At 36.1% G+C, this 23,019-nt stretch overlaps 1 protein-coding gene across 1 annotated transcript in view; it reads right to left on the bottom strand.

The window, feature by feature from the left end:
• Nucleotides 1–19,607, bottom strand: part of LOC104468101 (bromodomain-containing protein 1-like) — a gene marked incomplete at its 3' end in the record, with an annotated part of 44,235 nt that extends 24,628 nt beyond the window's left edge. Inside the window, 4 exon segments of the mRNA XM_010082117.1 lie at nt 658–789; nt 7,067–7,223; nt 18,236–19,294; nt 19,296–19,607. Coding sequence (XP_010080419.1) covers nt 658–789; nt 7,067–7,223; nt 18,236–19,294; nt 19,296–19,591 — 1,644 coding nt within the window.
• Nucleotides 19,608–23,019: the final 3,412 nt, after the last annotated feature.

Consider the following 23,019-nt stretch of genomic DNA (forward strand, 5'->3'; position numbering starts at 1 on the left):
TCTACTACAGGCTACTCGATCAAGGGGAGCCTACTGACAAAGCCTTCTTACTCCAGCTACTGGAGCGATTGTGCTCACAGGCTCTCCTCCTGCTGGGGGTCCTGCTGGGGGACTTCAACTACCCCGACATCTGCTGGAAAATTAGCATGTTGAGCTGCAGGCAATCCAGGAGACTCCTGGAATGCATCAAGGACAACTTTTTAAGCCAGGTAATAGCCAGCCCTACCAGAGGGGATGCAATACTGGACCTGACGCACTCTTTATCAGGGAGTGTAGTGATAGGACAAGGGGCAATAGGTATAAGCCGAAAGAGGGTAGATTTAGATTAGATATTAGGAAGAAATTTTTCACTGTGAGGGTGGTGAGACACTGGAACAGGTTGCCCAGCGAAGCTGTGGATGCCCCATCCCTGGAGGTATTCAAGGCCAGGCTGGATGAGGCTTTGAGCAACCTGGTCTAGTGGAGGGTGTCCCTGCCCATGGCAGGGGGGTTGGAACTTGATGATCTTTAAGGTCCTTTCCAACCCAAACCTTGATCCTACATGAGGATTAAAAGACAAACACTGCAGTCTTTCTATTGCAAAAACTGTGTGTGAGAATACTTAAACTATCCTTCCTTCAGAAAAGTTTCACCAAATTAAAAAGGTAGTCCACTTACCTGTTCTCTTTTTAATTTTTCACGCTTACGTATAAGTTCAATCAACAAACGTGCTCTTTCAAGATCATGGCGTAGCCTTTGCCAGTACTTCAATTTTTCTTTTAAGGCTTGCATTTCTTCATCATCTTCTCTCTGAGAAAAGAATCAAAAGGTTTTCATTAAATGAAAAATGCTAACCTCTTTTTATAAGCTAATTTTATGCAATTACAGAACACATTCACAAGAAAGGAGAAACTACCATCTTATAGTTACAGTACTTGGTCAGAAGCTTCATACTGCAACAAAAGAAAAGCTCTGGCCAGGGTATTTTTGGGTTTCTCAATTGTCTAGCTGAAAAGAAAATCTATAAACTGTAAAGCAATCCTATAGTGAAGGCTATGTACATCAGAAAAAGCAATATAGCAAACAGCAAACTAGCAGTATAACAAGCTCCAAAATAAGATTCAGTATTTTCACATCAAAATCTAAACGAGGTGAGCATCATCAGCTTCATCAGAAACTCAAACCTGGCAGAAACAAATTTTTCTTGTGCTCAACACAGTCCACAGCCCCCACACCCAGCAGAATTAGGACACACTTTTAACAGAACAAAATCATTATGACTTCTGAGGACAGGAAACAAAAAGCAGGTTATTAAATAATATAGCAACTTCAAATGGTACTGGAAATGGCTAATGCAGTAATAAAACTTTCTATGAATGAATGGATCAAAGAATTTAATTCACACATTTTTAGGAAGAACTAGTGTTTAAACACTTGCAGTATTTAGCTTGATTTGTACACCCATAAAATAGAGCCTTTTCTGGTTTTACTATTTTTCATTTAAAAAAAAGGATATTGGAATGCTACCTATAGTACTCAAATGGTATTGGTAATTCACCAGAAACAAGGTCATAAAAAGACAGAAGTCCTGATATTAGTACCAAGTTCACAAAAGAAACAATTGCTTTGAAAAAAATATTACATTTAAAATTAATATTTTATAAAACAATCTCAGAAAGAGATACCAAGCTTTGTATGCTTGCCTGTAACTAGTATAATGCAATATATAATATATATTTATAATACACTTGATAAGCAAGCATTGTGACTTTTTTAAAAACTGAAACAAACAGGTAATACATTCCACGAGTTATAAAAAACCAAAGACAGAGGAATAAAGAAAACTGGCTAAGCAGATGAATAACCAACATTACAAATTGCCACAGCTCAAAGCAAAAACCTCCTTAACAGAAGAATAATTCAGAAATATCATAGGTCCTCTAAAGGAAGCTTGTGCAATTTTTCAGACAGAAGATTCTAAAAACAGAACTGCAAAAACTGCCCACTTAAAAAAAATAGCTAATAGATTTGCAAGTGCTATGATTCTATGATTTGCATTGTATTTTATTGCTTTATGGATTTTGTAAAAGTAAAGGCAAGTACCCGTGGAAGCTATGAAGTTAGGTTTATTCAAATCTCTGACTTCACTGAAGCTGAGAATCCTTAACTATCAACTATCTCTGTATTCCAATACAGCAATCTGGAAACAAGTTTGTTCCTCTTTAAAAAAAAAAAAAAAAAACCCCCCAAAAAAACCCCCCCCCAAACAAAAAAAAAAAAAAAACCAAAAAAACCCCCAGCCAAACAAACAAACAAAAAAAAAAACCACACAAGCAAAAAACACAAACCAAACCACACAAGAGACCAGAAAATTGTAGCTAGAAACTTCTCATTCCCCTTCCTGATGACTATTACTACTAACACTTAAAGACTTATAATTTCTTTTAAGGGGTTAAGTGTTGTCATTATGTGTAGACACATAATTTAACTGTTGAGGGTCAGAATAGTTCAAAGTAAATTTTGACAGAACAAATATTAACATGCACATTTTCAATGCCTTAAAATTCTCAGAGACTCACTGAATTAGAAAGCCTACACTGCCACTAATTGCTGTTCTCCTACACTCCTTCATCTCTGAGTACAGATCCCATATGTAGAAAAGCAACGTAACTGTTAACGGACATAGCTATACAATTTTTTTCATAGTTTTACTGTTTTTAAGGACCAAAATGAAGTTGTGGCTATTTCTAAAAGCAGAAGGCTTGTCCCCCCTTTGCTTGCAGCCACTCAGGGTCCACTTTTTCGTCATATGTAATTGCAGAGTTCACGAAAACTGGGGAACTGACCCTGCCGAAAACTAAGTCAACAAAACCATACTAGTTTTTGGGTGGGTCAGGAAGCTTAAAACCAGCAAGAAAAAAAAAAAAAAAAAGTTACTTTGTTACACCAAGTCTTGGGGCAGTTCATTAGCGATTTAACTATCTGGCTAAATCTGAAAGGTGCAGTTGCACTTAAAAGACTTTTTTTTTTTTTTTAGTTGAATCAGTTGTTTGACCAATATCATTCCATAAAATAGGAAGGTAGTCGTAAATCTGCAGATGTGACCCAAAGTATCAAGAGCACCTTGCTTACTTTTTTTTCTGCACACATACACTCTCTTCTTGAATGTCACTCCAGCCTGGGGATTAATAGCAAGCCTCCAATTTTTGACACTTCTATGCAAAGTAATTTTGGCAGACACATTTATAATAGCTAAGACAATCCCCCTTTGCCCCAACCTATTATTACCTGACATATAACATACACCTGAATTAGATTAAAAGATCTAGGCAAGCTGAAAAGAGTATGATGCACTGGTTTCCAATATCTAACTAGTAAAAACTTGGATAAGAAAGTGTTCTGTTGTGGTTTAATCTCAGCTGGCAACCACACAGCCATTCACTCATTCCCCAACCCCAGTGAGACAGGGGAGAGAATTAGAGGAAAAAGGTAAGAAAACTTATCGGTTGAGACAAGAACAGTTTGATTGAAATAAAATAAAATAATAATACTAATACTACTACTAATAATGATAATTTTATTCTCAGCACAAATCCAAAACATAGCCTCATACTAGCTACTATGAAGAAAATTAATTCTACACCAGACAAAACCAACACAAGTTCCTTTCAAAATTTTTAGTTTTCAAAATTTTTCTGTCAAGGAAAGTTTCTATCAACTTCTTGGGTAAATTTCTGTAACAAAGCCAAAAAATTTCTTCTGGCTGATGACACAAGTAAAATTTAGAAAGAAACTCTGTGGTATTTTCTGATGGACTTAGTTCTTGCTGAACACCAAATACTATCTAGGAAAGCTGAACCTGACACATTTATTAATAGTGAAGGAAGAGAGAAACACTTCTAAGTCTACACACAGAACATGCATCATCTGAGAACTGGTCTTCAGCTCCAACTCACATTGCAAGTATGTTACCAGTCTCTGCATCCTAGCAGGAATACTGTCAGTGTACCAACAGATCATTCCTTACGCTGGATGTGAATACATGAAGACAGCCTCGCTCCCTACAGGGACTGTAATTTAATATGAACCAAACAGAAATAGAATTACAGTGATGAAACTGGATCTTGATCAATACAATTAGTTTTATTAAGACCCTCTGCTGGCACTTGTATGCCCATCGGTCAAAACCATTTTGTGGTTGCAACTTGCGTTCTTACTGAACTCTTCAGTGCAGATATGACCTTAATCCCAAGCACCTTCTGCTTTGTTTCTCCGAACAGCACTACACTTTGTTTCTCCGAACAGCACTACACTTAAGATTTCACACCTTCTTTTTAGTCAAGCATAGTTTAAGTACAGAAAAAAAAAATACTAAAATAATTAGAATGGAAATTTATTAGAGTATTTCAAATACCTTTCCTGAATTTCTAGGTAGAAGGAGAAGTGACAGTACAAACCCTTCTTTCAGAGTGTTCCTTGCTCCTGAAGAAGATGAGGTAATACATAAGCCAAGATCTTTCTGCCTGGTTTAGAACTGTTAGCTGGTGTAACACCACCTTCAAAAGCATATCATAACTGAGCTCTGAAACACATTCATTAGAAAGTGATTCTAAATCACAGAATGCTCACCCCCTACCAAATTTGTTCCAGTAAATAATCATTAGAGAGTGATCAAAATCACCTTCCACTAGACATCTTGAAACCATTTTCAGGGTTTTGGTTCCTCATCTTAACATGTATTTTCAGTTTAAATAATAATAATAATCTCTCCTGAATCTGCATTACACCACTGTTTATGTTGCTTTGACTGACTGGAAATCTATTTAGCTTCCTTGACATTCTGACCTCCCACATAAAACAAGGTAAAACTAATTTTCCCATCTAGACTAAAATGAATAATAATTATATCTTAAAACTGTGAGGTGTTCTCACAACAGCCATGCCACAGCTGTTTATAAAGTCCTCATTATGGTTTGGCTTACACTTGGAGTAATGACAAAGACTAATGCATCAAATGCTTTGCAGTTATGACTAGTTTAATAAGTATTACAATACATATTGAAGATGCTCTGGAGAAGACACAATGTCATACACGAGACATTTGCTACTCACTGAAAAGAACGCATTTTTCATCAACAGAATCATGTAACACTCAGCTTTGCTTGAAACTTGTTTTTAAAAAAAAGTTAATTCCAGTTGTAAGTTTTTAAAGCATAAAATCTCAGAAGTACCCCAATTTTTAGTAAGCCAATATAAATTATTTCCAATTAATTTAGAAAATATTTTCATTATTTTCTTGCTTTCGTTATTGGAGTATTATAAAAGCAATGAACAAGTAGCCTGTTTATATACAAGTTACTTCCACGTAAAAGGAATTTGCGCATCTCGGCTATGAAGAAAGGCTGAGGTAGCTGGGATTGTTCATCCTGGAGAATAAAAGGCTGAGGTGGGCAATCTCATCAATGTATATGAAAACCTGAAGGGAGGGCGCAAAGACCGAGCCAAGCTCTTTTCAAGTGGTGTCCAGTGACAGAACCAGAGGCAATGGGCACAAACTGAAACAGAAGAGGGTCCCTCTGAAAATCAGAAAACACTTTTTTTTTTTTTTTAACCTGTGAGGGTGACTGAGCACTGGAACACCTTGCTCAGGGAGGTTCTGGACTCTCCACCATTGGAGGTACTAAAAACCTCTCTGGACATGGTCCTGGGCAAGTAGCTCTAGGGAGCCCTGCTTGAGCAGTGGGGTTGGACCAGATGACCTACAGAGGTCTCTTCTAACCTGAACTGTTCTGGGAATTATTAGTGTTTTTTTAATTAAAAGCTAAGAAAAGAAACACACACAAAAAGAACAGATCAAATAATTACAAAGCAGTAGTGTTGACCACAGTACTTTTATGACTACATCAATTAATAACTTAATCAGCAAACAGCAACACAATTAAAACAAAAATAGTAGTTAAGCTTTAAAGGAAAAAAAAATCTCAATTTAATACAAATAAACTATTATAAAATGCATTCTTAAGTTCTAGAGGCTATTTTACAGGAATAATTCCACTGGAAGTCAAATACCTGGAGAATGGAAAGAACATAGCCAACTACATTTTCAGTTCAATTAAAAAGGTAACTGGGACACAGCAAGAATTTCCACATCATGATGCTTCACAGCATTTCAAGGTCTACAGGCATGGATCCATATACAGAATTTACAAAAGCCGTTTTAATTCCTTTCTAAGCCCCCCAGTGACCTGAAACCAAAACAATGAAAGACCTACCAAAAATCTCTAATGTCACTGAAGAGCTGTTAATATTACAAAAATGGGAAGCAGTGTTCATACTACAAAAATGGGAAGCAGATGAGTACTGCTTTCTGAATCTGATACACATCTGGAGTGACTTTTTCCGCAATTTTGACTGGTAAATGTGTACAACTTTAACCAACCTGAATATATCTTAGATAGGATAAGTTTTACTTGACCAAAACATCTGCATAAACTTATGCTTGTCTACAACCCACCTAACCATGTCAAAAGTGAACCTAAAAGTTGGAACATGTCTTTGAACTTCATCAACAGCTTGTTCTTTGTTCATATCACCAAAAAAGGCAGGCAATAAGGATCTGAATTCAAAAACTAAACTAGCATGTCTAACCATTGCTCTATTAAAATCCCCATTCTTCTCAGTTAGAAGTATCAAAGACAGCATTTGTTTGCATCTTTTGATGAATTTAAAATAAATTTTTTTATCTAACTCATTGCACATTGAGGAACAAATTCCAAATAGAGAGAATACTAGTCAATAAGCAATGGTATTAGGATAGTTTTGGTGACAGTATTTTTGTGGAACATTTCAGTGAAACAAAAGAAGAACAAATGAATATATAATTTCTTTCATACATCACAAATTACAAAGCATTAGATAATGCCCAATTTCCAATATAGGTCATATTACTTAAGAATAAGGTAAAGAATTTACTCAGTGCTGAATAAGAGAAAGTTTATACCCTGTGCTATGTCTCCTGGTTAATTTTTTACTCTATAAAATTGAGATTTTCTGATTTCTTCTTATAAATAAAAAGTGTGTCACATACCTGTTGTGTGTTTCTTTGTGACTGTAAACTGGACTGCAGCCTTCTCAACAGAGGAACACCATTCCTAGACAGTCTTTTAAGCAACCAGTAACTGTGCACTCGTTCAACAAACTGCTTCTTCCGCTGAATGGCCACCTGATTCATAATCTTATTTAATCTAAAATATGGAAAAACTGATATTGTATTTTTCACAGCAAAGCATAAAATGTATTTGTCTATGGAAGTTAAACATCAGATATATATGAATGTATAATGTAACAACAGCAGTGATCACCATATTACTGATTTTTTTCAGCGACCTCTCTTTCGGAACAATTATTTCTGAGCAGTGGGTTATGATCAAATACAGCTGCTTGACATCACAGTTTCTACCAAATACACAAAGGTATTTTATAAAGTTAAAGGTCATAATTTTTTTCATGATCATTATCTCAAGAGCAATCCCAGATCAGGGCTGAGAATGAAGTTTTATGTGAATTTTAGAATAATTTTCCTATTGAAAATAAAATCAGAGATAAAGCTCTAAATCCCTACAAGTCTTGACATCATTCGTTGCTATCTTCACACAGAATTAGTAGTTTATTTTAAAGACAACAGATCTTTAAATTTATATATTCAAATATATATAATATATATGCAAATATATATATGCACCAAAACATGCAAGAAAAAGCTTGTATCACTCATTTACTAATATTCAATTGTTGGCAAAAAAAGCATACAAAAAATGTAAAACAGAAGAACACTTATGATTTTACACCACACACATACGATGAGAATATCCACACAGGAAAGATGCAAGAGGACGATACACTCAGTTAAGCAAAATATCTCGCCTAAATAAACAGAATTTTCTCAAAACTTGTTTTTTAACAGATCCATATACCCCATTTACAAACACTCTAGGAAAGTGCAATATGAACATCACACGTAACAAACTTGCCTATTTTTTAAATAATGACACATTAAAATGTCCAAAGTCTCACGTGACACAAATCTGTCAAAACTTAGTCAAAAAGAAGTTTATCTGAAACAGGTCTTCAAGTCCCTGTGACTATGGTATCTTGAAAGCACAGCAAAAATACAAAAAATAGAAGTTGATGGTATAGAGCGAAAAAGTTTTGTCTTTGTATGATATTGCAGGGATTTGTCACTGGTGGCAGCCCTCGCAAAATTAACACAAGATACCCCAAGGTACCAATCACCTGTGTTGCTGAGGGGATTGTTCATTTGCTTGGGGGCAAGGGTGAATTGGAGAGAGAAAAAAGAACTTCCCCAAGCTGGATGTAAAATAGAGTTATAGAAAGGATAATGTCAATTAACAGAAATCTGTTAATTCTTCACTCAGTATACAATACCACCATAGAAAAACTCTAAAATGGATATTAGCAGGTTTATCAGAAATTCTCCAATAAAATTTAATACCAAAATAGGCAAAATTATATTCAAGAAGTGCCTGATTTGTAGACTACTACCATGAGATGCTTAAATAAAAATCAGGAACATATACACATATTAGTATTTTTCTGCTTTTTCCCTTTTACCATTATGAATAAAGCAGTTTCTCAGGTAAGTAGCAGAAGAAAAGCAGTCAAATACCTAAACAAAATTTAAAGCTACAAGTAAACCTCAGATAAAATGATTTTTAATAGCTGGGAAACATGAATGATATTTTTCAGACAGCCACAGAAGTGAGTCTACCCCTAGTTCACCAAAAGTCATCTATTCTCTGGTTGTTTTTTCTGGGCTGTGTAGAAGATAAGGTGCAACAGGTCTACTCAGTGCTATAGTTACTAGCTGGAGAGCTTTCAGTCATCACAGGGTGAAGGCAGAGCAAAACCAGATCTTCTTCAAAATACAGTGACATTGTATCCTTCAGTTCTTCAGTGACACTGTTTTTCAATGAATAACTAAGACAGGCATTTTTGAAAAAGTTCAGTTTAACTTAAAGCTTAGAAAGTCTGCGGATGGACTAAGGACTATCTTGTAAGTCTTCCACTGAAGGGCAGAGGCAGGCTCCACAAAGACTTACTCAATGCAGAACAGGCCTTGATGTGACCATATTAACTTCAAACACAAAAGACTTACAATTAATAATAGAATACAATCACAATAAAATAATTACTTCCACACCTCTCTCTTGGAAAGAACAAAATCTACTGAACTGAGTCAAAAAAAGCAAAGCCAAATATATACCTATTTGGAAAGATCAGAGAATCATAACATGAAGAAAGGTGCCTTGGCTTCAGGCCCATCAGATGTGGCAAGACAAAGCAAACATCTTTAATTACAGCTTTAAGTACATTTGCCCATTCACATAATGAACCATTCTATTCACAGATAATTATAATAGTAAAGCACTAGAATAAACTTTGGAAAGATGTTTACAGAAGATATTCTCCAACTTCCAGAATACAAATAAACAGAAGGTAATTTGGAGTGCAGAAACTACCCAGCAAGGGGTAGGAATCTAGTCCTCTCTGCCTTCCCTCCAAATAAAACCAAATACTGGCTGTTCGTATTTCATTTAGACACCGGACTTTGGTAGTAGCAATATACCACTAATCACCTCTTAATTTCTCAAAATACAGAGGCCAGAGGCTCTTCACATGGCAGATACCTAAAGAGCCCCTATGACTGTATTGTTATAATGAGGGTGTTATATCTGCTGTCAGACCCTAAGCAACCACTATAGCACAGTTCTTTGATCATCTTTTTGCTTAGGAAGATACTCCCAGGTAGACTTTTGCTGCTTGAAACACTTTAAATTTTGACAGACAACACAACTATTTTGAGGAAATAAGACACAATCTGTCCGCTGCTACAGAACCCTAGAAGTAGCACAGACTGGTTACTGATTTTGAAGCTCCCATCCTTGAGAGCACTACCCTATTGGGAAAGAGGTTCTCATTCACCAAGATATATCCAGCTGCAGTGAAGCTGAACACAAGCATGAAATATGGCAGGTGGGTATGCACCAGCCTTGAGCAAGTTCCTTTCTGCCACCTGGGCTTGAATTAAATTTGTAAATGTTGAAACTAAATTTTCAAACTAGAATTTTGAAATTCTTTGAGGTCTTAAAAGGAGCTTGCTGCACATTCCCCCTTTTTTTTTTTTTTAATAGAGAGATGTCTTTAAAATAAATTATTGACAAGTGAAAAAGAAAAGTATATATTTGAGGCAGGTAAGGAAGAGCTGTTTCAAGACTTTACAGTTTTGCAATCCAGGATCTGACTTGCACAGGATCAACTGCTACACTACACTGACAAATCCACCACACAGAGGCAAGGCTTAAAGAACTTGGGTCATCTCCCAGAACTACACAAAACAACTCAGCAAAGTCTTTTTTTTTGCTAAGGTATCAGTCTACCCTAGAACTTTTTTCCATGTATAAAAATACCGGGAAATAATAGCTTTCTGTGGTGTTTTATTTTACTTGTGCTTTCTCTTCAGAAAAAAAAAAATAGACCGATCTCATTGTAACGAGCAATTTCACTACTTAATAATTTTCATATCTTTGTTAGGATTGCCAAATAAGTGCAAGACTACTACTGCAAGACACCACACAAAGAAGAGAATGTAGGAACATACATCTCAAAGATACTACCAGAGTTACTGTCTTCCCTATCACAACTGAGTTTAGATACATCAGGGGCAAAAAAAAGCTGGAACTATAGCAGCTACAGAAAGCAAGCAGGGAGACAAGAAGTGTTCTTGCTGTCCAGGTTCTGCATGAAACAGAGAATTTGTTAAGACAAAACTCTCAAGGGGCATTCTGAAATGGACCATTTTAAGTGCTAAACACTTTTCTCTCAAAACATTTAAAAACAATTAACACAATTAATCTCAACCCAGAGCACATCATTTCTTACACTGTTAACTTGCTGCAACCTAAGCCACTGTTCTGAGGCCTTAAGAACAAAACTCAGTGTGGTTCACAGTTTTTCCCTCAACTTATCAGTTATTTAAAATGAACAACATTGAAAGAAGAATTTGAAAATTCTTAAAAAGATGGCTGTGTTCCCATGAAATTCAGTAGCTGCTGTTATAGAACTGGTCCAATAAAAGAAGCATTAGGTTTCACGCTGATGACCACCGCGGCCTTTTGATGTTTTGGCACCACCAGTCATACTCCTTCTTGTTTTTTCTCCTTTTCTTTGGGCTACATTCCAAGACTACACAGATGTCAAAACATTTTTCAAAGCTGTTTTATTTGTGCCACAGGCAACTGAGAAAGTCAGTACTACTCCCCTTCCCTAACTCCACTTGTATCTGACTGTAAAACACTGGAGCATGCACACAAACATGAAACAGAAGTATCATACAATTCCCTGCTTGTCTTTAGAAAGGGAAAGGTCTCTTTTCAACTGAAGCTTTCAAATAGCACCCACAGTTTCCAGCCTGAAACCATAGTTTAGGCTGAGTGTAATTATGGCATTAAAAATACACCACATTTACAAAAGCAACAGAAGGATGAGAAGAGGAAACTGGTGTGTTTTGAAAGGGCAAGACAGACTCAAATAATTTAATTTAAAATCAAAGTTAATATATAACAGCTTTGATGAGAAACTGCAATTTGTCAGCTGATCTACACTAACCCTCTCCTCACACAGAGACATTTAATGGATAATCTACCCTGCAAAGGGTGATACTCTTAATACACTGATCAAAGCATTCTGAGAAAATTTATTACTCAGCCCTGTGTTTCCTCATCTTTTAGATATATGTATAAAATTATTTTCATCAACATAAGACATGCTCTTATCATACTAGCAATCTCACAGCCTCCTTCTTCTACTCACGACAGCCTTCCTCTCCCAGTTGCAGTTACATGTCACTGTCACTTAGTACTGCAACTGATTACAAGAAAAAGTGAAAACTGTTTTTGGTGACTAACTATGCAGCAGTTTAAGGTAAGAAAGCCAAAAAGAGATAACGATCCACTGTTCTATTAATCATCACTAACTGATCCACAAAACATACATTTTTTTAACCTGCCATATATAATTTCAGTATTATAATACATGAAGTCTTCTATAGCATCACTCCATTCTCAAGTTTTCAAAATACAAACTGCTGAGAAAATCTCCTTAAGCAAGTATGTGATTTTGCCAGTACTGCTACTGTAACTCAGGCAGAGGGAACTTAATATGAAAATCTGTAAGATCAAGCAAGATCAAATACCTGCTGAAACCAATCAATTTTTCAAAACAAACTAAACCTAGTTAATTACTAAACTTGACATGAGCCTCAGGTTTCACCAATTTGTTATGTTGCATCTTCCTTTATGCAACTTGTACTCAAAGGTACATGCATATGACTAGAAAAACTAAATTATACTCTAAAAATTTATTTAGTATCACTTAAATACCAGTTTCTCTTGACCTGCAGTAATACCCATAAAAAAATCAAATGATGTTCCACTTTACTGGGCAAATATAATCTGTTTTCCAATATAAAGATTGCAGATATGTTTCTGAAACCTGACAGAACACAAAAAATCTAAATGGAACAAATTGCAACAAAGTAAAGTGAGTTTCAAAAACATTCGAATTTTCAAGCCTTGCTCAGCAAAATGCCACAGAACACACCAAGACTCACAGGAAGCAGGAAAGACACAAGAATTACCTATAGACAATTACAGTACTTCCACTGACACTAATTGGAAGAGAATTAGCAGAAAACCAGAACAAAACACTATGGACGTTTCTATTTTGGGAATTACGGGGCCTTACCAATTATTCCTCCTAGCTCTGTATCCAAAGGCTTCAGCTTTCAAAAATGAAAAAGCCTGCACAGACAGATGAAACCCTACTCTTCCCACACAGAACCTTGGCAGTAGCTAACTATCAAATTATGTTTGTAAAACTCGCCTTTCAATTTAACTTAAAAAAAAAAAAGAAAAAAAAACTAAAAACTGTGCAGCAAGACAGTTTTGTTGTGTGCCTGTATGTCATTCTCTCCCTCAATTAAAAGTTTAAGTTACTATATGATTTCTTAACCAAAAAAACCCCAAACAAACCCTTTTGATCAGCTTTAAAAAAGACAACAGAGGTAGATGTCAAAACCAGAGTCTATTTGCATGTCTTTATTTGCTTTTGAAAAAGGATAAGGTTTCTTTTGTAACCAGTAGAACTCTGCTACATACTCAAGAAGGTACACATCAAATCCTGAAAAGACTGACAATTATTTCATTTAAACTTCTGTGTAACACAAGTCTACAGAATCGCTATGTAACAACTATACATTTTCCTCATCGTAACTTCTTCCTAGCTTTTGTATTGAAGATTTGAAGAAACGGGAATGTCCCATTCCCGAATCAGTTCCCTTACTAGTCTAACGCAGTTTAAATCATCTTCACAGTTACTTTTTGTCTGTATGTTTTCAAATTCTAGCTATTGAATTTTCCTTTCTCTGATAGGTTGAGAATCCAACAGTATATCTACTGATACACCTTCTGAAGCCTGAAAGTCTCTCCAGGTTCCTGTTCCTTATTTGACAGTTATTGGTATTTAAATAATATTTCATTTTGACTGAACATATAGAAAGCGGTTTTTCTTGCTTCACATGACCGTGAAATGAAGCAGCTATTTTTCTACTTGAGCAGACAGCTTGTAAATTTTTTCTTGGACAGGAAAGTAGAACACTGAATTTAAGATTAAAAAAAAAAAGTTATTTCAGTCAATGCTCTGTTAGTTATAACAGGTTACTTTCTTCCCATTCTAACAAGTAAGTTTGTTATCTTTCAAGCCTTTGGATAAGGAAGAACCCAAAACAATCAAAAAACCCCACCCTGGAAAACCTCCTTACTCTTCTCAGAATAATTAAAAAAAAAAAAAGTATGGATTTACTTCTGCCACCTCCTATGCATAACACTGAATCTTGACTTCTCCTTACAACTACTCAAAATATTTTTCTGTGCTCATTTTTTTTGTAGTAGTCATAACCACACCACAGATGATTTTGAAATCTAATCTCAAAAAGCTAAATTCACATCAGCAGATGATATTACTGAAAAATTGCCTTTTTATCTATGATAAAAGAAACCTCAGTATTTATTTACTCCTTTTTCTGCACTCTCTAACTTGACCACTGAATAAAAAAAACTGTCAGGAGACAGTTCTTCAGAAACTGGGTTCTGAAAATCATGTTTTTGTATGGCACATAAAAGACACAACATCCTCTTATTGCCACCAAAAAAATCTCATTAAATTCCCATAACTGGTGAAACTCACCATAACTGGTGAAACTCAGAAGTACTGAAAAATAAAAACACATGAATTTTGATCTTCCTAACTGCATTATCACATATACAAACATGGTGGACCGAAATCCTTAGAGAAGGACGCACAGAATACTTATGATGCACCTTACATCTAATATCTAGAAATATCTGATGTATTAATTTCTGTTTTAAGCTTCTTTTCCTTGTACATGCAAAATATACAGAAGACAGAAAAGAAAAATAAAAGAATGCTATATGTACACATTATTTCTATCCCATTTTGTAAAAACAACATATTTAAATATGAGATGTTTAAATATCCCCTCTGGATTTTTAGGGGGAGAAATCACCCCTCAGACATCAATCAACATGTGGCTTTTAGTACCAGATATACAAGTATCTTCCCCATTACTTTTACTCAAAATCCACTTTTACAACCTACTAAAGAAGTCACACTTTCTCAAACACATTAACTGATTCTTACTAAATAAGCCAACCAGAGTTGAGACCAACCAGCGTGAAAATAAAGCTCTAAAGTCACCTTTTAATTGACGCTGTCTTCAGACAAACCCTAGCTGGTGGCAGTGGGAGGCCACTTTTCTGACAACCATTTGACAACAGGTGCAGGTACTGCCTGTCCCTCCCACACAGAGGTACAGCTGGAGGGAGTGTCCTGCCTCACCCACTCCCCCACACAACACAGCTGCTCTCACACTTCCCAGAAAGACGGGCCTTTAAGACTAAGCTAATTTCTGCCTTTTCAAAAGAGGAAAAAAAAAAAAAAGCTGATGAATCCAAGCAGTACATTAGCAACAACCTTCAACAGTTCTATATTTCAAGAAAAACTGAAGAGAATGTCTTAGTAAAGAGACAACACACTTCTGTAGCCAGAAGGCCTGATGCAAATCATAAATGCATAAGAGATTCCCCAGTGGTCCCATATACTGTTCCAAGTGCTGAGCAAGTTACTAAGAAGTCAGAACTGACAGCAGTGAAAACTGTAAGTCACCTGAAGCCTCTAAAAGCCTCTAACATCACCTAGCGCACCTTTGGAAGTGGGTACTTAAGTATAGACTTTCTAAAATACCTAGGCAACAGGCTAGATGTCCAGTATCCAGAAAAAAAAAAAATAAAAAAAAAAGGAAAGCAAAAGAAGAGACAGGAAGCAAGTATTCAAGCATTCATCTCCTAACATCAACAGTTAAAGCCTTCTGACCCTACACTCTTTACTGAGTAGGTTCACAGATTTTGTCAAGAGACCGTATGACTAGATTACAAATGACCTACAGAATGTCATTATCTATGTAATTGAAAAGCAAAAAAATTACAGTATGACATCTGTGTAAGAAATTCTGATAACTGAAAGGTGTACAGCTCTCTAAATCATCCAAGGCAGTAGGGCAGAAATCTGACCTACAAATAAGCTGGTACAGAAATTAATGAGCTACAGAAAGTTGTGTAGAAATTATGAAGCATGTTGTTCTGCACCAGCCTTCCTAACATATCCTGAACATTACAATAAGTGTTTTGTAAAACAGAATTATTACAAATGGGGTTATTAAAATGCCCAGTCTTTCACATACACTCACTATCCAGGTAAGGAAAACAGCATACAATCCTTCCACCTTAAACTAAACATAAATGGCAACAGGGTTTTTCTCAAACTTCAGCAGGTATGCTCAGGGGCTACATTCACCAAGTATTTTCCTCCTCACTATAATCTTCATACTTCCATATTTATCCAGCTACCAACTGTAAAAAACACAGCTATATGCCAAGCAGACATACAGTCTAGTTACTAATGACTAAGAAAGCACATCAAAACAAACATCTCCACATGTGCCTCAATTTCCAGAGATGTTGAAAACATCTTCATTTCAAACTCTAGGAAAAAAGCACTTGTGTTTCAACACTGAGCATGTATGTTTCTTCTCTGATAATTTAAATAGCTTAACTGCTCTTCCTTCAGATCTCTGGAAAGGCACACCATGTGTCAGCTCCAAGGGGAAAAAAAACCACATTTAAAAAAAAAGATTATAGAAAAGGGATCATTTGAAGTAAGACTTTTGCGAAACAATCCACATTATTCATTATTAGTTTTGGGGTATGTATTTAACTTCCCTACCCCCCCCAAGCATTTTGCTAAAGGAGAAAAAAAAAAAAAATAGCCAAAGAAAATTAGACAATTGAGATTTGGGTCTGCAGCATAAACACTTTTCCTTTTAATATGCCCATTTCTGTTTTGCTTGTAATTCAGGCATTAGTCTTCTAGGACTAAGCACATTCACACTACAAAAAACACGTAAGCAAGAGTCTCCTTCAGCTGAAGACAAGCAATTTATAATAAAGCTCAACTTTAAAACAGTTTTAAACTGCTACCATTTTTTACACTTCTGACACAGAACACAGGATCTACATTTGTGTCCAGTAACATGAAACCAAGCATAAATAGAAGAAAGCTGAACCTCTCTGCAGGCTTGAAAAGATATTTAGTCATAACTAAAAAGAAAAACAAACAAACATCTTTATACTTCTGTTCCTGACTCTAATGATAGTGTTTTAAAAAAAAATCTGATTATAACATCCTTTTAGGGTCCAGCTTTTAAGAAAGTTACAAATGGAAAGAATTGCCAGAGGCACAACTGACAACACGCACTCTAATCCTCAACTCACACTTAGTTTGTACTTTGTCTTAAAAAACCAAACACACTACACCAATCAGCACTGTCCTAATTAAGACAAAGACAAAAGCTTTTATACAAAGTCTCCCCTCCCATGGACAACAGTACCTGTTTAAATAACAGTATTAGTTGCTTACTGTCACCTTAAGCTTTTCTGCAGGGCATCACTAAACAAAAATACCATTTTACCAAGCAAATCATAACAGAGACCAATGCAATCAAATCTGATGTTATCTGTTAAAATACAAAAATATGGGATCTTAAATGCAAACAGCAACTTTGGTTCTGGTGTTGCTCTCACATAGCAAAAGCTCCTGCAATAACAGCAAAACACACACTGATATAAAACTTCTTACAAAGTATAAATTTGTGAGCAAAAACAACATTAGGATTAAAACTCTTTGCCAGAGGCATTAATTCTTTTTTGTTCAAACAGAAGCATTTCACGAAAGTTATGGGATAGATATTTGACAGCAACATTGAACGAGAGGGCAAATTCATTTCAGCTTCCATGACCAAGAATACATTAACCAACTAATTTACCACCACTTACTTGCTAGCTTTTCTTAAAAAAAGCCTACAAGGTACCAAATTTATCCAAGCCCTGATAAACACTATTGCATTTGCAAAAGGAAAAATGCAAATTTAGGAAAACATCTCATTAAAAGTTACTCTGGCCCACAAGGAAAATAATTCCTAGAGGATTTGTTTGTACTACTTACATAGTACTGAGAGTACAAGTTGATACTGAATTTAGGTGAGATGAACAAGATTCAAGCCTTACATATGCAAACGTAAATTTCAGTTTTGGGCTCTTAAAATTAAGAAAGAAGTTCAGATTCCCAAATTGTGAACACAGTTAAACTTGAGCTTGGCTGTTTTTTAAATATGAAGGTCAACTACATATGCTATTCAAGTAGTTAATTCTCAGAAGTACAGTGAACGACAGCAACCAAGCACACAACATGATTTGGTGTGACAAAAAACAAAACAAAACAAAACAAAAAACCAAAAAAAAACAACAAACATTTTCTGAGGACAAGACAGACCACTTGACCACTTATTAATTTCTCTGGGGAAGTTACTGGTTTTTTAACGCAATTTCACAAAAGTACAATGTACATAATTCACATTAATCCTCTTAGTACGAGCTTTTAGGAAAGCATGTAAGAAATGCACAAAAACTTCAAGTCAGCATCTAAAAGCATTGGTTTAAAATTAAACAGTTAATTAAGGTTTCTCTCACTTGGATGGTCTGCTTACCTCTGGGGGGGGATATAAGGAGCAGATACTGTTGGCATAACCGTACAGGGTTCGACCACTGTTTTCTTGGCCTTTTTTGTCTTTTTTCTGACTTTTGATGTAGACCTAGCAGTTCTGACTGATCCCTCCTTTCTACAAACACCGTTTTTGATTTCAGCTTCTCCATAAATATTTAGAGGTCTCCGTGTGCAACCTGGTGGAGTATGTACATCGCAATAGGCAGTCTTTTTTACAGAAAATGTTGTCCCACTGCCAGTTAGTTCTTTCACAGGTTCCATTTTCATATATAGACCGGCCTTTTGAGCACACGTCACATGGAATGCAGTATAGCAGTTTGCTTTGTGGCACTGGATGCAGGCACCAACACCTTTCTGTTTACAGAGGTAGCACGTTAACTTCCATCTGGCTGGGGGAATGTTCCTGACACCATCAATTGGCTCAATAAAAACTGTATTGGCAAATCCAACTTCTGGAATCCACAAAGCACACACAACGTGTCCCCAACGATCATCATCAGTCTTTTTAAAGGCACCTCCCTTGTTTGGGCACAGCACACAGTCTACAGGCCGAGAACGGGACTGCAGACAGTGTCTGCAGAGCCACTGGCCCTCAGGTATATATGGCACCCCATAGCATTCCTGATGTACTGCCAAATTACACATATCACAAAACAGGATTACATTGCTGTTCTGACATTCACCATCCATGCATATACAACACACTGCATCTTCATCAATTAAAGACTGATGATCACCCTGTTTTTGGTTCTCACAGTAAGACTCTTTTTCAAACCTATCCATAAGGAATTCAAACATGTTTTGTGAAACAACTGACACCCCATCACTTTTCCGCTTCTCATTTATTATTTCTAACCACGCATAATCTTCCTCATCCATGTCATACTCAACTTCATTATCAAGTTCTTCTGCTGACTTCTCAATGAATTTGTAATAAACTGGAGGTCTCCGAGGAGCCGAAGGGGGACTGTATTCAACAATCCGTACTTTTGGTTCCGGAAGAGGAGCTGTTGTAGCAGGTATGCCATGTGAGCTCGGAAGAATTTTTCACTTTGTTATTTTTATGCCGTTTGCTTCTTAGACAAACTGGTGGTCTTTCACTATTTTCTTTATTGCTGTTGCATTCACTCATTTCCTGGGCTGTAAGATCATCTTCTAATATAATCTCTAAAGGATCAAAGATACTGATCCTGTGCAGGCGACCTTCAATTTCTATTTCAACCATTCTTTGAGCTTGAGCGTATGTCAAGGTTTCTCGTGTCGGGGAGTGCTTAATACTGCATGGGGAAGAAGAATGCCTTGCTGCCGATACTCGATGACATCTTCCTTTTCTCCTCATTTGGTAATGTTTACCTAAAATTAGAACAACAGTTAATATTATAAACTCCAAACATTCATATTAAAATATTAGTTTTATTATAAAAAGGGAAAAAAACCTTCAGTTCTATAGCCTCCAACCTATCTACTCAATTTAAAGAAAAAAAAGTCTATCACCTTAATAGAACTGCTCATACTGTTCGGTTCTCTGCATGAGAAAAACACATTTCAGAAGTACCAAAGGAAAAAAAAAAACATCTGTTACATTGTAAGAAAACCTTCAATACAACATTTCCCAATATGTTAAGGGTGTCTGCAGTTTGAAATTTTTTTCAACACCTACGCATTACTCTCTCCAGGTATCCCCACAAAAGAACAAACATAATCATAAAAGAAAAACAAGTTTTCCCCATGACTTTTTCCAGTGCAACTTTAAATAGTCATGTTAGCAACTACACCTATACTTAAGGTTAGAAAATCACACAAACTTCCAAATTAGACAGATATGCAGTCTGACAGTCCTTTACTTTTTTGCTTTTCTCTTCTTAATTCTTAGTGAGCCTGTTATTCTTTATAAAATGACAAAAACACAACTGAACTTGCAGTACCCAGTATGGCACCGTATGGACTGCACCTAGGAAACAATCCACCTGACTTACAGCGAAAACATGCTTCCTGCATGTTACATGTGAGTGTTCACACACTCTTCTCCCTCAACAGATTCTTTAAGAGTTGTTCTCAGAGCAAATGGGGTAGCTAAAAATCTGTCTTTAAATCCAGTCCCAAGATCTTTAACATAATTTTCAAGTTTATCACTTACTGAGAAAAGATTGCTTCACATACCATACAAAAAAAAAAAAAAAAAAAAAGATAGCTTTTCCTCCCCACCATGAAGCACCATGACTAGGACAAGCATGTATTTTGATCACACAATTTCTAATTGAAAGCTTCCGTACTCATGCCTTTGGCCATTTTAATGTTATTTTTTTTTCCCAGTGAGGGATGAAAATATTATAAAACCAACCGATAAAAGTTTAAAAGCTCTATCCCCCTCCTTCCTTCTTCCTGATACCTTCAGCTACAGGAAAAATGTTGATCTTTACTCACTGGCTTGAAGTATTACTAGAGCCTCACTGTTTCAATTCTGCACTTCAAGTCAGTGTTGTGTATTAGCTAAAACAATGCAACTAGTGTTAGCACATATTGCCAAAATCAGCATATATTGCCAAAATCGCAGGGAAACACAGAGATCAAAACACAATTATTGTTAAAGACTAGCATATCTATTTCAGGAAGAAAATACCAAGGACTGGAACAATTACATAAACTATTCCATGTAGTCTGCCTTTTGCTCAGTCTATGATGCCAATCTCTAAAGGTGCACCTTCAAAGTACTGAAGGAACTCCTTTTACAGGAAGGCTAAATAATTTAAGCAGCTAGCATTTAAACTAGTTCTTGAGAGGGTCTGATCTGGTCTCACAAACTGACCTTGTTTTCTTAATCTAAGCTGGTTTTATTACTCATGCAAGAATTGTGTTAATCATAGATCTGACTTTTACACAAATAATCCTTAACTCTTATTACTTGTTTTTATAGCACAAGCACAAAAGCAAACATCAGTGAGTGTTTAATCATGACAGACTCCTGATCTGCGCTATACAAACCACAGATGAATAAAAAAGGCTCCACCTCTTCAAACAAGTTTGGAAGAAATATTTACAATTCTGTAAAACAACACAGGATGAAATCATACTGATTTCTTAACTGCAGAAAAGTTTAAACCACTAATTTTGCTACAGAAGGTCAAATAACAAGAAACAAAGGAATACTGATAATTTAAGTGAAAAGTTAGTTTACAGTTTCACAAGAGATTTTATAATTCAGAGGCAAAAGACAACACAATAGCCTTTATTTCTGTTTATTATTGTGAACAAGTAACAAGGGATTCTTCAGCTAAAACACACTGACGCATCCTACAGATCACAATGGTTTTGTTTTATGGTATTTTTTTAATACCTGTTTTTAATGTAGTCACCAATCAAGAAACATAGTTTACACTGCATTTACCTCATATAATTGCAATTTAATGCTGTCTAGCTGTAAAAATCTGTTGTTTATTTTTTTTAAACATCCCTTCCTACATCTTGGCTGGTTATGTTTCTGTTCACAGTGGCTCATGATAGTGACTGTTTTGAACAAAATACTGGGGGGGGAGGAATGACTGGTAGCCTTCAGAAACAAAAAAATGGGCAACTTGTCCACACTTCACTGTATAACTTAACCCAGTATTGCAGAAAAACACATTGATGATAGGTTTCCAAGCTCTCCATCCCCCTCTCTTCTGGAGATTCTCAAGGATGGCTGCAAGCACACAGTAAGAAAAGGAAGAAAATATTTAAAAGCACACAAGTATTCTTACTTTAAGATTTAGGACTACTACTGTAAAAGTCAAATAAACGGTATGAACCAGAATGATAAAAAAAGATTCAGCTAACATCTAGGCATCTTCCCTGTAATACTCAACTGTAAATAAAGCTAAACCAGGAAGCAAATTACAGTCACAGTTAAACGCAGAATGGATATCCTACAAATCCAATGCCATGAACACAGAATTAGAACTGGTAGCACTCTGGTCAAATTTTGTAGAAACATAGTGTGAATAACTTAAATGCTCCAGAAGCCAAAGCAGTGTTTTGTTTTGTTTCTCCAAAATTCTTCTGTTTGCAAATGTCCTATAAATATTCCCGAGGGAGACCACATTCCTGCATAGCAAATTCATGACTGGCAAATGGTTTGCTTTTCATAGTTAATTATCAGACATCTTTTTTCCTTCCCCCCCTTGAGTATTCTGTAGATCCATAGGAATGAAGACAGATCTAAGTCTGAAAAAGAGTAAACTAAGACACTTTCCGTACAATATTAACAGAGATACCACACTAACAGTAAAATGAAATCACTTCAGCCTACTTCTGTTAGCACTTTTCTGCCTCTTACAATAATTTAAAGACTGCAGGAGATAAAACAGGCAAGCTACTCCCAGCTTTCCTCTCTCAAAATTACATCAGCTGCTTGGGAAGAAAGTCACGAAGGCAACTGCTTGCGCGGAATGCACAGTATGAGAGAAAAAGTACTTTTTGTCAAGGTGTAGGATAGCTAAAACCAAGAGGAAAGGTATGATAACATATGCTAACATTGATTACAAATTCCTGTTAAACTCTGTCCTGGTACCCTTCTCCTTTTCAAATAAATTGCCTTCGGTCCCTGGATCCCCTGCTCAATGCAAAAGGGAATTCCATTCTCAAAGGACACTCTCATGCAGACCATTAGAAAGATTAAGGCAGAGGAATGCTCTTTAGTCCAAGACAACGAGGGAGGGTGAGCAAACAGCGCAGACACGCTCGCGTCGCGGGGCGGACACCACCCACAGCTTCAGCGCTGGAGCGCGAGCA

The sequence above is a fragment of the Pterocles gutturalis genome, unplaced genomic scaffold (genome assembly GCF_000699245.1).
Source record: "Pterocles gutturalis isolate BGI_N339 unplaced genomic scaffold, ASM69924v1 scaffold15089, whole genome shotgun sequence".
NCBI lineage: Eukaryota > Metazoa > Chordata > Aves > Pterocliformes > Pteroclidae > Pterocles > Pterocles gutturalis.